Source organism: Centrocercus urophasianus, unplaced genomic scaffold, assembly GCF_019232065.1.
Source record: "Centrocercus urophasianus isolate 14NV4802_14NV808 unplaced genomic scaffold, USGS_Curo_1.0 seq_14, whole genome shotgun sequence".
Lineage (NCBI taxonomy): Eukaryota > Metazoa > Chordata > Aves > Galliformes > Phasianidae > Centrocercus > Centrocercus urophasianus.
In genome coordinates, this window is record NW_024884586.1 from 22,604,832 (window position 1) to 22,621,390 (window position 16,559).

General features: G+C 41.7%; 1 protein-coding gene across 8 annotated transcripts in view; it reads right to left on the reverse strand.

The window, feature by feature from the left end:
- GPHN (gephyrin) overlaps positions 1-15,781 on the reverse strand; it is a 308,827-nt gene extending 293,046 nt beyond the window's left edge. For 2 of the 8 annotated variants that reach the window (XM_042814428.1, XM_042814422.1), the window contains exon 1: positions 14,823-14,892. In XM_042814428.1, coding sequence (XP_042670362.1) covers positions 14,823-14,876 — 54 coding nt within the window. In that variant the 5' untranslated portion in view covers positions 14,877-14,892. Of the gene's footprint in view, positions 1-14,822; positions 15,018-15,716 lie in introns of those variants that run through there. The other 6 variants (XM_042814435.1, XM_042814436.1, XM_042814433.1 and 3 more) reach the window with 6 other exon arrangements.
- Positions 15,782-16,559: the final 778 nt, after the last annotated feature.

The window sequence follows — 16,559 nt, forward strand, 5'->3', positions numbered from 1 at the left end:
CACCCACTTTCGGCTTCTACATACATAGAAGCAGAAAGCTTTTATTTTTGTTTCATTCTTGTTTACATACTGCCAGCCCCACAGACAGAGAGGCATAGGCAGAGAAAAACCTGTTAGTGGTATTTTGTAGTGTTTAACTAAGAAGGCATATGCCCCTGCAGCTTACAGCATGAACTCCTGTCCCTTTTAACAAAATACAGATAAGCTATTTTACAATGTTCTACTGCCTGTTACACTATTTAGGCAGAAGGCTGGGCAGCTACTGAAGCTTGGCCTGATCTGCACATGGTTCACAGGAACTGCGCAAGTTCACTAAAGGGGAGAACATACTGGCAGCAAACAGCAACAAAGCAAGGATCAAAGGCTGGCTCTGGCTGTTAACTTTCTGCTTGTAGCCAGGTGTGCCACACCCTCAGCACTGCACACACAGCAAGGATGCCCCTCGTGCACCTTTGCACAGCTGAGGTTGGACTAATGCAGCCCAGGGGGCACAGGCAAGTGCCAGCAAAGCCTTGGCATTACTGCAGCTACTCCACAGCCAGAGGAACACAAATGGCCTTCTAACACAGCAGTACTTCTCTGCTGTCCCCTTGAGTCAGAGGAAATGTATACTTTATTATAGTTTTTTCACATTTTACCTGGTACATCCTCCACAAATTTGCAGCAAGTTAACTGAACAACATTGTGTCACTACCAAGACTGTCTGAAGTGCTGCTGCTCCTCCAAAGCCACTTGTGTAATGTCAGGCTCACAAGGTTGGAAGGGTCAGGCTTCCGAAATTTGGGAGCTCCTGGTATGGAAGTATGAAAGACCCAGTTGAGGAGCAAAGGAGCACATAGGGCCAGGACAGAGGGAGGATGCTCACAGCAAATCTGAGAAGGCCTGCCATTGTGAAAGGAGCAGGGGCCCACAAGGCCCCATTAACTTCTCTGCACAGAATGAAAACTTATCAGAAGTCAAAACACAAAAAGCACTGATCTCCTGACTTGATTGGTATGCACTAAGACTAAGGACCTTTCTTCTGCTGAGTGTAACAAGTCTGAAATAATTCCTCAGCTGCACTTGTGTTTACTGGATGCTTGCTCCATCTCAGCAGCCGAGAGGTAGAAATGATACTTGACAGCCCCTATTCACCACCCCAGAGAACAGCCTGCAAGGAAGTAAAGCCCTTCCCTTTGCCAACATCTGCTGTCCTAGTGCAGCTCTAACAGCTTTGATTTTAACAGAAGTCAGGACATGAGCACAGAATTGTCTTCATAAGTCACCGTGGAAGTTAACAGGTGGAGTGAAGGCAGCTGCAATCAACCACTTAACTACATAGAGCTGAAAAGCTGAAAGTGCTCAGCCTCAGTTCATACACAGTCAGCAGAGCCATTTACCCAGCTCCAAGTCTCTCCTCTCTGCTCTGCTGTTACCAGGGAAGCAGCTAGAGCTGGTGATCCTGCCCAGTGGTAGCAGCCTGGCCCCAGCCATTGCTTTGCCAGGATTCCAGACCCTTCCCAGCACACAGGACTGGCTGCACAACTCAACCTCTACCCTCCTGACCAGGGTGACAGTACCCACCTACACAAGGCGCAGATGCCAAGCCTCTCCCTGCTCCTGGATGGGCAGGGATTTGCTGAGCATTCTCGCAGGGATGGGCATACCACACCCATGGAGCAAGCTCAGGCACAGGGCAGTCAGTGGGAAAACCAAAGCTCATCTGCTTAAATAGACGTAAAATAAGTTAATACAAAGCTGGTCATGTTGCTTTCCCTGTTTGCATTGCTTTTCCTGTGCATATGGCTGCAGGAAGATAGAATTGGCTTGCACATGGGTTGTTCTCTCACTTCTCTCTCTCTCGCTTCTCTTGCTTGAGCAAGAGTTGTGTAAGTACCCCCTGAGATGGCCATCTTCTTTGAGATAAGTCTACACAGAAGATTGCTCCACAGCCATTAAGCTGCAGTTTACCTCTCCCTCATTGCCCCTGGCCTTGTCCATCTGTGTCCCTCAGACAAAGAATTTCACAACCCTTGCCCAGAACTTGTCCATCAGTGTACTCCAGACAAAGGATTTCTCAACTGCTGCCCAGGTCTTGCTTGGGCTTGTCCATCTGTGTCCCCAGCAAGCTCTGAGACAATGACATAAAAGAATAATCTCTTACAGCTGTGCCATTAACAACTATATTAGCACCCACAGACTGGGAATCTTCCCAGCTAGGCCCAGGGCTTGCATAAACATTTGGGTTCACTGGAATGCAAGCATACTGTAGTTAACTGGGAAATGGTGAATTAATTCACAGCTAGAACTGCTTTTCAGCTGCAGACATCATTTGCATCTGATAGTTACATGGTAAATAATATTGTTCTATTATTCTTATGAACGAATTAGATATATTGTTTCAACAGAAACATTGAGAAATTTACCCAACGTGAACTATTTCTGCACAAAATACTCTTCAATAGAGTTCAGAAGACTGAAGAGACTTTTTCCTTAGACAGCTGTTACTAGCTACAGGGATAGTAAAAAGGACATTTTTAGAAAAGGATTAGTAAGCAGGCTGAAAGTTTGAAAATTATTACTGATGTCCCTAAACATTTTAATTCCCTGACCTGAGTTACACTGCTTTTGTTAATTCTCATACAAAGCTTTAATGGCATTATTTAAACAAAAGCCTTCTGTTCTGATGTTGTGTCTGCTGTCTTCTACAAGGGATGGTGTCTCATTTTAAGAATGCAATGATAGCCTTGTTCAAGTTCCCTGGATCATAGGGAAATGCCTGAAGTGGAAGATGGTGTGAAGCATGGATGACAGCTGAATGAGTAGGTTCTCCATTGTTAATTCATATGAGGAAACAGAAAACAGTAAATGTAGAGGGGAACATCAGCTGAGAGAGAGAGGAATTAATCTGAAAACATGGACATGGATACAAAAATGCCTATAGGAATAGGTATAGACACACAAAGTGGTCAGCACCCCTGGACCTGAAGTTCCCATCCCATTACCTATGAACCAGGCTGCCTGAGCCACCCATGAGCCACACTGTGGCTTTGGGAGTACCACAGCTATCACAGCTGTCCCCAGAATAAGCAGCCCAGACCCAGGGCAAGCATTCAGGCAATACCCTGCTGATGTGCAGCTCTGCAGCAGAAGCTACAGACCAGACAGACCTCAGCTAGCCATTCAGAAGAACTAATCCCAATTAAATCTGTTCAGAGACCCTCACGTCACACTCCTTATGGCATCCTGTACTAACCAGTGTAACTCTATGGCAGAGATGAAAAGTTTAACTGTCTTAAATATGGAGACAAGTCTGTCCTCAGTTTCCTGAGTACATCACCATTTGCTTTGTTTCTCCAACAAGAAAGGTACACTGTGTTAAAAAGATTTTTCTTCTGCTCTGTAACTGTATCCTCCCCAAAGCAGAACAGCTGCACAGAGAAGGCTAAGCATAAATTTCATTAAACTTTTTTTGCATGTAAATGCTTTATCAAGTGCAGAAACAAGCTTATGATTTAATTGAGTTTTCCACAGGCCAGAGGAAAAGCCTAGAATCACAGCCTATATTTACAACATTTACATTTTAAGATGGACCTCAATAGAGCCTGGAGAGCAGCATGTGTTCCAGACACTGTCAGAGGTGGCAAACTGCTGACAGAATTCTGCCAAAAGTAACAGCTGAAGCAGAGGCCTTTCAGCTCCTTACAGCTCCACTTAGCTGCATGTTCATTTAGGAGTGGACAGCCACATGCAGCCGTGCCAAGGCTGAAGGGACCCTGTGACAAGGTGCAGGGATGTGTGCTCGCTGTCTCTGATCAGCAACACTCATCAGGCCAGGGGCAGCTCAGTAGCAGTACTGTGCCCAGCAAGCTGATAAAGGGAGCCTGATCTGAATACAAGCTTGCTATGGCTGGACTAGCAGCAAGCCTGACTTCAAGCCCTATCAGAGATTATCACAAAATGCAAGTTATAGATGCATACACGCTTATAGATGGTTCCAACTTGTACATGTGGGGGATCTGCGAGCTTGCACACAGAAAGCAGGTAATGACTGTGCTGCCAATTGCCCCAAAAGGGAATGCAGGCCCTCTCCTGTTTCATGAGCTCCCAATGGCTATGTAACCCAATAGATGCACTGAGCAGTTCTGCATTTTCCACCTACCATGGCTCAGAAAGCATTCAGTGTCTGTAGAAACAACACTGGACTGCAGAGCTGCTCTGTAAAAAGTAACAAGATTTTTGGGCATGATGCTACCACCTAGCAAGAAGGCAGCTGCTCAAAACAAGGGGTACACATGATTGCTACTGTTGCTCTCCATCTTTTTCTTGGGACCTATTTTGTCTTCCAATTCCTCCCTCCTCTTACATCTTTGCCTTTCATTTTCAAGGCAGAAATTTACATGTTGATGTCATGGGACAGTGTAAGGGAAGGCATCCTGAGGGTTTGCAGGAGAAACTAGTTCCCAACATCCACTACTCTGCTCTGAGATCTCAGAAGGTTGTTTTTTCTCTTCTCAACTAAAAAAAAAAAAAAAAAAAAAGCACATATTTCTCCTGAAAAGAAAAAAAAAAAATCTCTCCCCTTCTGAAACAATACCAGTATAGATAAGTACTTGGGTATGAAAGAAACCACAGAGCATAACTTGTGTGTTGTTCAGGTAAGAACCATTTATCATCTCAGGTAATAACAAAAATTAGCATCCAGTGCTGGTCAATAAGGCACTGCCTTCTGGAATTAGTTTTGACTTTTGTCCTTAAGATGCATTGTTTCCTAATATGACTTCTGGACTAAGAATCACTGTTAACTTCACTTCATTTCACATAACAGTTACAGCAGTCTGTGACTTGTTTCTCCATTCCCCTCAAGTTCCGTTTGATTGAGAACAGTTCTTTGTCATTTGTCCTGACCTATTACTGAGTTTATGTAGTTACAACAGTATTTCAGCTGACAAATGGAAGCCATATCTCAGCTGTACTTCAGTTATGGTTTTTATTCCCACTTGGGAATTAACCCCATCTGTCTTCATGCAGCACTCAGCAAGGGCTCAGAGCACAATAGAAATGCAGGGTTGAGACAAATATCACACCCGTCCAATCTTTTCAGATTTCTGAGTGCAATTGCAGTAGGCAGGTAAGCAAGTACAGATAAACAGGGTTACTGAAAAATAGAACTCACGGAGCAAAAGCAGTCTGCCCTTCCTTTGGGCTCACACACTGTTTCATAATGAACTCATATTGCTTTCTAATCTTGCCTTCAGTTCATGTGAAGAAATATCCTACCTGTCTATCCTAATTACTTCACGTCTTATACAAAAGTGAGCTTGTACTGAATGTAAAATACACAGAATCCTGTCAAAAATAAAGGAAATAGATAGAAAATGGCCTGAAACTGTTTTTTGGGTTTTTTTCCCCTCACTTGAAGAGCTCAATCTGGTTAGATGCCAGAGAGAATACTAGATGGAGTCAGCAGTTCATTTATCTTCTGTGCTTGATTTTTCGCAATTGGAAAAAAGAAAATCAGCAACCAGTATTTTCCCCAGCATAAGAGCAGCTACAAGTCTTAATTGCCGCTGAGTGTAAACTCTCATTTATTTCAGTCTTTGGACCTTAGACATAATGGGGTTTTTCCTGAAACCCCTACTTCTCCAAATATGACTTTTTTTCACTTCTATTATGAATACCTATAAAAACAAGTTGTGCTGAGCTCTGTAATCTTAGAGTTCGATGGAGGTCATGACTCCTCACCTAACATTTGACCCTGTACTACATCTTATGGTCTGAGTTATGATGTGAAGTCCATATCAGGTCCATCAGCCTTTCAGCTGTACCCTACAGGTTTACACTCAACACCATTACTAATTTACATGCAATTACAGCAGCAGATACTCAGTACTGTCCTTTCTTCCCCAATCACAGAATGACAGAAGGGCCAGGGTTGGAAAGGACCTCAAGTATCATGAATCTCCAACCCCCTGCCACATGCAGGGCCATCAACCTCCACATGTAATACTAGACCAGGCTGCCCAGGGCCCATCCAATCTGTCCCCTCCAGGGATGGGGCATCCACACATCCATCACAACCTCTCTGGGCAGCCTGTTCCAGCACCTCACCACACTCTCTGTAAAGAACACTGATCTGTCACCAGCTGCCTTAATACAACCAGCAACTCACGCCAACATTTTCCCATTGCTTTTGATGTAAGTAGTACATATTGCACCTAGTTCTGTGCATCTCCAGCACCAAACATTCTGTCAAGCTGGACCTAGATTAGCTCATTTAGCCTAGAAATACCCACTAAATATCATTTTAGTGTAGTCTCCCTTTTTCCCCTTCCCTGAACCTTGATTCTTTATCAGACCCTTTCTTTAAAATTTACAAGTACAAGAGCACACAGAAGACTACTATCAGGCTCCCCAGAAGTACAGCTCCATGTTAGGCAGACAGTCATACCCCACTGTGAAATCAAGTTTGATGTTCAATTAGATTTGCAAAGATTTCACCTCAGGCTAGGAGAATTTTATTTTATTGTAAAAGAAACAAGGAAGATTAAACTTTTAAGAAGGGGAAAGTAATTGAATTGTCATGTGTTGTTCTAAGCACAGACAATTCCCTCTGCAACATGCCTGAAGTTTCGGTCTTTTGTTCATTAAGGCCTGAGAAAAGGAGGTACGTACAAAAAAGAAAAAAAAAAGCAACCATTGTATCTGATACAAGAGTGGGAAAGATTCTGGGGGAATATTTTATTGCTGAGCTCATCAGAAACAACATGAAAACAACAAGTGGAGCCCCTGTAGATGGCAGTAGTACTTTAAGTTTCAGTGTCACAGCAGTGGACACAGCAGAAGCCAAACCAGATTCTCACAGTGAAGATGCGGCAGATTGCCAGGGTCCCCTGAAGTGGCATGTTATGCTAGTAATCAGCTGGTTACTAATGCCTTTTTCTGTTGGAAGAGAAGCAGTTTAGTATCTGCCAAATAGAAGAAAGATGTTTCTGAGCCTTGTGGTATCCCTCCTAGTTCCCTTATTTTACTGTATCTCCACTGCCACAAGTATTATTTTCAAAAATATAAGTTCTTCAGGCTCACAGAAGGGCTTGACTTTGTTAGCTTGGAAGAGCACAGCATAGTAATACTTCAACAGCTAGTTCAGTTATAGCAGAAAGTGAATGATTACTTACAAGCCTTTTAGTGCTGAACAGCTAGTCTAAAGACAGTATGAAACAGAACATGCAAGAAAGATCAAATACCTCTATTCACAGCATTTTTGTATGATCTGAAATGCTGTAACTCTACCTAGAATTTTCTGCGCTACACAGATCCTAGAGGATCTGAATTTTTATTTAAAAAATAAATAAGATTAATGTTAACAGTTCCCAGCCTAGGCATCCAACTAATAACGGATTAGTGCTGTGGAGGAGGCCTGAGTAGAGCAATACTCTTTCCCCCCACGTTAGCAGAAGCAAAAGGAGGAGCAGCTGGGCACGCAAGGACATCCTTTTTGGCAAGGTCTGCGCTAGGTACCCTGTCTCATATCTGGGTAAAGCTGATCAAAGAATTTGAGGTGAAGAACTACCCTAGAGAAAGCAGTTACTCAAGAACACTGTATCTAAAATGTTACCACATTCTCCTCAGCTTCATCCTGACAGCTTCTCAGTGCAAACTTGAAAAGTCTGCTGAAGTCTGATTACTGCACTGGTTCTAGAGGACAACTGAGAGTTTTTACCTGGAGGGCACGATGTGAAAAACAGTTAAAAGTGACCCAAGGGTGAGTGACAGTTATACAAACACACAGGCTTCCAAGCTCCACTAGCCTGCTCAAAACACATCCTTGGAACCACCATTTCACTCTCTTGAACTGCTGCAGGCAGCTTTCACTGTTGTCTGTTACTATTAACTCTCATTCAGCTACAAATGAAGGAGAGCCAGTAGAGCAACAGGAAACAGAATAAAATTGGGTTTCAACTCAAATTAGGGTTTAAATCCTTGACAAGATATTGCTTATCTAGTTGACTATAAAGTAATATTTCCTTTACATCTCCTATATTGGCCTAATCTGACATTTTAGGGCTCTTCCTTGCACTTTTGTCTCTTTACCCTTTTAACTCACTATGAAATAGGGTAAATAAGAATCCATCTGCAAATTTATCTCACCATCTCCGCAGTTTTACTCAGATATAAATTATCTGGACATACAAGCAAATGAAATGTTATACAGATAAACCTATCCAAGAAACCTTACAGTTTCTTTTAATGTAGTCTCTCTGTTTGAGACAAGGATTAGGACCTTATTACAGTTACTTGGTATCTCAAGATTCTGGCTGTAAGCTTTGATGTTCTTCTCTACATTTGCTATCAGTAATAGAGAGTCACTGCTTTCTCTAGTGTTCCTTTATGTGTTTACTTAGATCACAACATACTTAGGGCTGAGACTGGAGCCTTTTATTTTAGTCTTTACACAGCAAGCATAACAACAATAATTGCTTCAACACAGTTTCTGGGGTTTACACTGTTTCCTAATGGAAATCAAAAAGATAATACAAACCCAACATAAAATAGTTTATTCATAGTCTAAATAAAATATGGACAGTGAAAGCTGAACTTTTGACCAAATTTTAGGGCAATTTTGAAGCATATGACAGGATAAATTTGTTGGGCTATTCAGAGACTGTACACTTTTTCCACTGCTAAGATGTGCTTAAACAAACAAATATCTATCAGCTTACATTTGCATTCCATTTCTTGCCTTATACTATTCATGCTGCTGGATGCTCTTAAAGCTTGCCTTTAAACAGCACAGGGGAAAAAAAACACCCATAAAGCTTTGAGATTCTTCAAGATAAGAGGTGCTATGAAAGTTGTTACCAAATTTGCTGTTTAATATATTGAACTGATGACAGGCAGCAAAGGAGTGGGGGTTACCTCTCAACATAATTTGCCTTAGGTGGAAACATTCTGTTTACTGAACACTTCATTCACCCCCCAGTGAAAAACCAACGATGGCATTTGCTGTTTTCATAACAACCCAGGAGAACACTGACTGACAGGCTGCTACCCCCTGATGGCTAAACAGTGAAGGAGAAATAATGTGAGAAACAACATCACTGAAAATAACTGCAGCCATCACCAAAGCAAGTGTGCTCATTCCAGCTACAGATCTGTTTCCCTGCAGCAAATCCCCAGTTCACCTCCCATAGTGGTAGGCTGTTACTCTGGCTCTGCAGCACCACCACTTCCCTTTCCTTTTTTCAACTGCGTAAGCCAGCTGACAAGCTAGGTGAATATTAGTAAAGAGAACTGATGTCCAGGTGCCTAAATGTTATGGGAATCAAGTGTAGAGAGTTTCCAGGTTATTTCCATTCTCAAAGTTAGAGAATGGCACTGTTACTACTTATGAGTGGGGGAAAAAAAATAAATAAATCAGACAATAGAACATGTCTTGAAAACTTGCATGGGACTAGTAGCACACTCAAACAGGAAGCCTCCAGACAAATCTATGTACTATCTGCACCACCAGTCTAAATTTAGAACTGAAGAACGACAAAATCCAGGACTCCCTGCTAAGCAGTACTGCTGTGAGCAAGAAGGCAGACAGCTGCCAAAACTGGAAAAGGGTCCCAGTAAAAGTAAAACCTGTTTCAGCAGCAAGGATAGAAAGGACAAGCAGGGAGCTTACTTAGATCAGGCAGCTCCACACTGGTTATTACATTGTGGAAGTGAGTTCAGTAGCAAGAGTAATTTTAAAAATCCTAATGCAAACAGTCATAAGAGCAAACTGAAATAGCATCCACAGCCTGAGCGAGTGGTTTCTCTTAATTTTGAGGGGAAAAAAAAAAAAAAAAAAACACACAGAATTCAGCAAGTATGCTTAGTAGCACTGAAAGATCTGAAAGTATGCTTGTGAAACCACCTGCCGGTGTGGGCAAGAGTGATTATGCACAGCAAGATTCAAGAGATGCTTCTCAAAGAACTCTGCAGTCAAATTTCACAGACCAGCATATACATAGATGTGGTTATTTGTGATTATGCATGTATATTATTCTGATTGGCACTCACAGCAAGGTAGCCAAAATGCCCTGAAAGGCAAAGCACACAGATGAAGTCAAGAAATAAAGCAGAACAGGTCTATGCCTTAGGGCACAGCTTTTTTACCTGATATTTTCGGAGTATTTAAATAAGCTTCTCCACTCTCAAATTACTGTTGCTTCACTGGATGACTAACTCAGGCAGCATGTTTTGCAAGAGATTTTGAAGGCTAATCATGGGGTTTAAGTGCCTATTACAAATTTGTTTTGCTTGGTGCAGAGAATATACATAGATTTATATTTGAGTCCAGAAACTGAACTTACTGCTGAAGTACAACCTGCTTTAGCAATAAGGAAGAATCCCTTAAGTTGTTTACAGTGAACATTTCCAAGCCAAGAAACACAGAAAAGCAATACAGACCATCTGTTTTGCTACAAGAATTGCAAGTAACATTAAAGAAAACTGTGTCTGGGGGACAGTAAAACCTTCTGAAGGAGCAAATGGCTTCTCACCAAGTATAGAGCAAAGTCCCACTGTTGGACTCAGCCTGATCTACACTTGAAATCTTAAGGCTTCAGTTGCAAATAAGCCCACGTTTATTGAAACAAATGGCTTAAATTCTGAAGTCAAGCATTTTCCAGTTGGAAATCTGATTGAGATCCTACTTGTGTTTTGGAATTACTTGTCAACTCTCAGGGAGTGAGGTTTGTCTGAGCCACAGTGGAACAACAACTCTTCCAGATCTAAGTACATCCCTTGCATCACTGCTGCTAGAATTTCTAAATACTTCATAGAAAAACTGAAGAACATAGATGGTATGCCATCTTCTCTCAAGAGGAGATGAATGCATGTAAGTAAGCGAGCAGTTCAAGAAAAAGTGTGAGAATTATTTCTAAGGAAAAGCATTCAGCATGCTAAAGTGATATTAATACTAGATTAGTCCAAGAGTTACTGAAAAAACTGGTGGTCATGGAGTGGCTGCAGTATGTCTGACACAAACCATTTCTCTAAGCAGGAGAAAGAGGATGTGGCAACACAGGCACAAGTGCATGGCTGAAGAACCATGGAGTGGAGCAGAGGATAGCCAGTTCTGTCAAGGAGAAATTGCAAGTGCTACAGTCCCACTGTATGGGAGGCCATGCCATGGTGAACACCAACAAAAACACCCTCTTTCCTTGTTTCTGTGTTTCTTCCCTCACTGACTCTCCCAGGCTCTGATCACCTACAGACACATGTCCCATGCACTCCCTTCATTTTCAGACAAGCTTGCCTAATTTTTTTTACTTGCCTTACAACTGATTAAGACCCTCAGACAAATTAGCACCCAGTACTCTTCCATATCTGCAGGTCCTACCTTTGGCTGCACAGTTTTCCAGCAAGTATTCGTTCCCTCACCACCACATCATTCAACTTGATCCAAACTAAGTTACTTTTTTTCCCAACCTTTTTACACCTACAAGAAAGGAAAAATCCCAGCATCCCTTGGCATTGCCCAGGTGTACTAGACACACTAATGTTTGTTCTATTTTGTCCACATATTTTACACAAAAGCTTCAAGTCCTTCCACTGAAGAAACATCTGGAAGACAGCATTCAGGCACAGGTCTCCACGGTCCAGTACTTACCAGCATCTCACACATAACTGATGTATTATACCACACCCATCAGACAGCAAGTTGTCCCAAGTGCCCAAGAAAAAACATGAATAAATTGGTAGATATCACAATTATTTGTATTATCCTAAAAAGCCCATTTAAAACAGAATAAAAACTGAGAAAAAGCTGTTTTGTGTATTACCCTTCACAGGTTTTAACAGATAAGGTTAATACAGACACAGCAACTGCCAATAAGGCAGTTCCTCAATTCTACCCCCAAACACGGGGTTCAGAACAGAGACTTTGCTTCCCCTGTAATAACCAACTTCTGGGACACCTCATTTACAAACACTGCCTGTCACTTCTGACACCCTCATCAGGTCTACTGGTTCAGTATCACATTATTTCACTTATTCTTCCACAATCCGAGCCTCATATCAACGGCCTGCTTCAAAACCAGACAATCATATGCAGATTGCAATCAGGACACACAAATGTACAGTCAATAAATACGTAGAAGTTCCTTGTTACTTCAGCTTCTGTTCTTCTCAGTAGTAGGTTGTCAGTATTCATCATTATTTAAGGAAATTTTCCCAAGTGAGTTGATTCCAAGCAACAAGAATGCTGCAGAGCCTGTCTACATCAGGAAGCTTTTGCTTGAGCTACCTACCCATACCACAAGCTTGCATACAAGTGGAAATTTACTACACTTGTACATTCTAAAATGACTCTTGGTGAGAATCTAGGCTTGTAATAGCTCTGGGCTTATGCTGTAACAGTTATTCCCTAATGCCTGTTCTGATTATTTTAAGTACAAACCAAAGCAGTAGTTCAGTCAGAAGCAGCAGCAGAAGTGCTGGAGTAAACAGGGTGCTGACAGCTGCTGGTGTTTTACATAGGAGGTCACAGAGCCCTAGTTTGAGCTGGATTGCTTTAAATGTTAGTTGCTGCCTGGAGCACTGTTTACAGTAATGCTCACTCCCCTCTGAGGTGAGCTGCTGTAAGCAATAACAGAAAACTTCAGTTGGAAAAAATTAAGTATCATTAGATACAACTAAAGGAAAGCTGTTCAAGGAAATTACAGTTGCACTTCCATTCTATAGAAATGCTATCACTAGGCAGCAATGTTACTACAGATTAGTAAGAAACTAAATACAGTTACATAATCTCAGTTATTATTTTAAGGACCCCAAGCATAGTTTATCTACAGGAATTCTCAAATAGTGCCTCTAATAACTTCTTGCCAGTCTATTTTGCTGCCTTTCTGCTAAGGTCAGTATCTTCTAAGCAGCATGGGGATGCCAGTCTGAAAGTGAAATTGATGTCCTTTAAGACTTGCCACCATTCACTTTCCTTTCCCCCTTATACCCCTATCTGGGCCTGGGTACTAGTAGCTTGTACAAGACCCTCACACTCATAGCACAGGCTGCATGTTGCTGCCCACCTGCCAATGGACCAGCTTAGCATGCAAGTGCTATTTTATAATTTCTCACCAGAAAAAGGCACTGAGTCTTATGACTTGCTCCATGTACAGGTGGACTTTGTCCTGCAGTTGAACTCCTTTTCACCTTCTGATGCCTAAATTACTTTTGATCCTCACATTGAACTGCAGCTCTGAGTTCTCACAATAATTACCATGGGTAGTACTTTTCCACCCTGACATCAAATGTTGCCATGAATACATATTCGTTAAAAGCCAGCATCACAAATAAATTTGAAAACAAAATGCCTACATGTATTTAATTTTGAAGTCATATCTTATCAGCTGAGCTTTTAATAAAGAAACTTGCCTTATAATAGGAATTACAAATTCTACTTCTAGGGAGAAGGACTGTAGGATGAAATCTGAAAGCCGACACTAGGAAATACAGGACTCTGAGGTCAGTTTGGAGGATTCAGCAGAAGTATCCTATGAGAAGCAATATCACATTGATTAAGAACATAGGGGAGAGACAGTAAGATTCCTATAGGACTGAATGAACCAGTCACCCTATTTCATACACACTAGATGACACTTACTTGCATAAGTGCTGAGCTACCAGGCAGCAGCTGGAGATTTACAGTGTTGACACAAACATTTCCTGCCTAGCAAAACGTCCCTGTAACAAGAATAACAGCTAGAGAGATTGCAGCCACAAAAATCAAACCCGTACTGGGTTTGATGCCAGTAGTACAACACTTGCACTTGTAAGTACTTGAATTACCTTGTACTACCATGAGGAAGCTACTCCCCTTTTAGCTATGCTGTTCATAGAATATAAAAGTCATTGTTATGAAGTGTTACAAAGGACAGAACTTCAGTTTCTGAAATTGCCAGTAAATTACATCTTTTTATACTCAAAATTCAATGCAGTTAAACAGAAGACAGTCCATTACAAACTCAAAAAACACAGGACATGCTACTAAAGTGAGGAGCACCCAACATGTTCAGTGCTGTACCGCACAGTCCAAAAGAGGCTGGAATTAACCATGGCATACTTCAGTGCTGATTTACCCAACATCACGGTTGCGCTATTGCTACCACAAACATCAGAAGAAAATGACAGCATGAAAGATAGTGGTTAGGATAAGAGGTCTCTAAACTTGAAAAACAAAAGCTGTTACAAAGAAGTTAGACTCCATCTGGTGTCTTTATGGAAGAAATGCTAAGTTCTGTTAGAAGCAATATGTTGTTCAGAAGAACCAAAAAGATTCAGGAAGCTACATTGTGGAAATTATAGTATGATTCCTATCAATGCAATTCTATGAAATTGCAAGTCTGTCTAAAACGATGCATCAGCTTTTGTGGCTTAGTAGCACTGCTAGGTTGTTTTTTTTTTTGGTTGTTGTTTCTTTGGGTTTTTTTGTTTTTGCCTTAAATGCAGAGCCACAGGCCACCTCTATTCATCTGAACATCTTTAAGAGCCACAGCATGTGGGACATCATTTATGCAGTGCATACATATACAATAAGCACACAGGAGATATGTTTCCAAAACAGAACAAAGTACACTGAATAAGTTAATACATTATTCACTACATTATACTACAACTACCTTCATTGCAATGGTGTGACTAAAACTAGCCACTGAAGCAAAACACACAAATAAAACACAAAATAAGTATTTGGTTGTCAGTATACATGCTCAATGTCTGTACAGAAAACAGCCTTACGTATTCTAACCAGCAACTAGAAATCAGCACTAAGTGAGCCACTACATCCACTCAAAGGCAGCTTCCTCTCTCACCTGGAGTACTGTGTCCAGATGTCGAGTCCTCAGTATAGGAGAGACATGGAACATCTGGAGCACATCCAGAGGAGGACCACAAAAGCAATCCAAGGGATGGAGCACTTCTCCTGCAAGGACAGGCTGACAGAGTTGGGGCTGTTCAGCCTAGGGAAGAGAAGGCTCTGGAGAGACCCAATAGTGGCTTTCTAGTATCTAAAGAGAAAACAGAAGAAAGAAAGGACTCTTTTGCAGCTGTAACAGGACAAGGTGAAACAATTTCAAACTATGAGGGGGGGTGACTTAGAAAAAAGGGTTTTTTTTTTTTTTTTTTTTTAGTAATGATAGTGAGGCACTGAAACATGCTGCCTAAAGAGGTGGTAGGTGCCCCACTCCTCAGACACTCAAGGTCAGGCTGACAGGACTCTAAAGCAGCAAGCTCTCACTGCGGCTGTCCCGGATCACATTACAGGGGAATTGGGCTAAATGACCTTTAGGAATCCTTTCCAACCCAAACAATTCTCTGATTCTTTGCCCTAGCATTGAAAGTTCAGCATTCGTTTCCAGACTTCATACAGCATTGTTTACTTATAACCTATATAGATACCAGCACAAAACAGTCTGTCAGCAAAGGAAAGAAGACCCGCAATGACATAAAAGCCAGCATTTCTTCCACACAGTAGTTCCATTAGCTTATTTTGGTACAGGGCTCACCACACTAGTCCTTTGTTAATAGCAGTGCAAACCAGAACTAAGTAAACAAGGCAACTACCCCCCTTACCACAAAAAGTACTACCCCATAGCACCCAAACAAGGAGAGCCATAGTAACCAGGGCCAGCCACAGTCCAGCCAGCAGCAGAAACAGCTATATTATCAAGGCAGGCTCTAAAGACAACATAAAGACAGGCACTCACCAGCTCAAGCACTGCCTGCAAATAGAGCCTTCTAGCAAGAGCTTTCTCCCCAGCTGCTTAAATGCAGCTTCAAGGCCAACAGGTGGAGGTGCATGAGTGAAGGCCCATGTGAGGCTGATGAGGGCAATCAAAGCTTGCTGACCTACTGATAGCTCTGATAAAGCCAAGTGTCAGCTTTCTGGTAAGGGAGAAAAGAGTGTATCTGGGTCTGAAGGGAGTTGATGCTGTGTGTGCACACTGATCACAGCTTAGATGCAATTAATATTTTTGAGGGGTCCCTACGTAAAAACCCTTTTGGATGTTAAGGGTGAGCTGAACTTCACAAGTGGGGAAGAATAAGAATAAGAAATGCATGCAATATTTGAAAGCTGAATATATCTATATTTCCTTTTCTTCTGATGGCTGTGGTCTTCATATACCTGTCTCCTTGTTCTAGATTGCAATCTGTCACAGCTGCAGAAAATACTGAGTGCAGTGGGAGAAAAAAAGTGGGCATCTGAAGATAAGCACCTTAGTCCTGAGATATGACAGACAGGCTGTTAGTTGCCTCTGCGCTATCAGATTCTTCAGATCTTTCAGAAGTCATCCAACTCAAAAGGGCATATTTTGGAGCCTGTGCAGCACCCTGCATAGAACTGTTCAATGACAAAATATTTGAAGGAGCTTGAAAAGAGTTCAGAGACTTATCTGTAACCTGTTTTACCTGTTTAGTCTTAAGTTACTTGGAATTAAATGATAATTGACATTTGGAAAAGGAATTGTAGTTCTGTGTGATGTAGTGGGTTAATAAAGTCTTTACCAGAAAAATAAACAAAATGCTCTTCATTGCTGAAATGCTGCTAC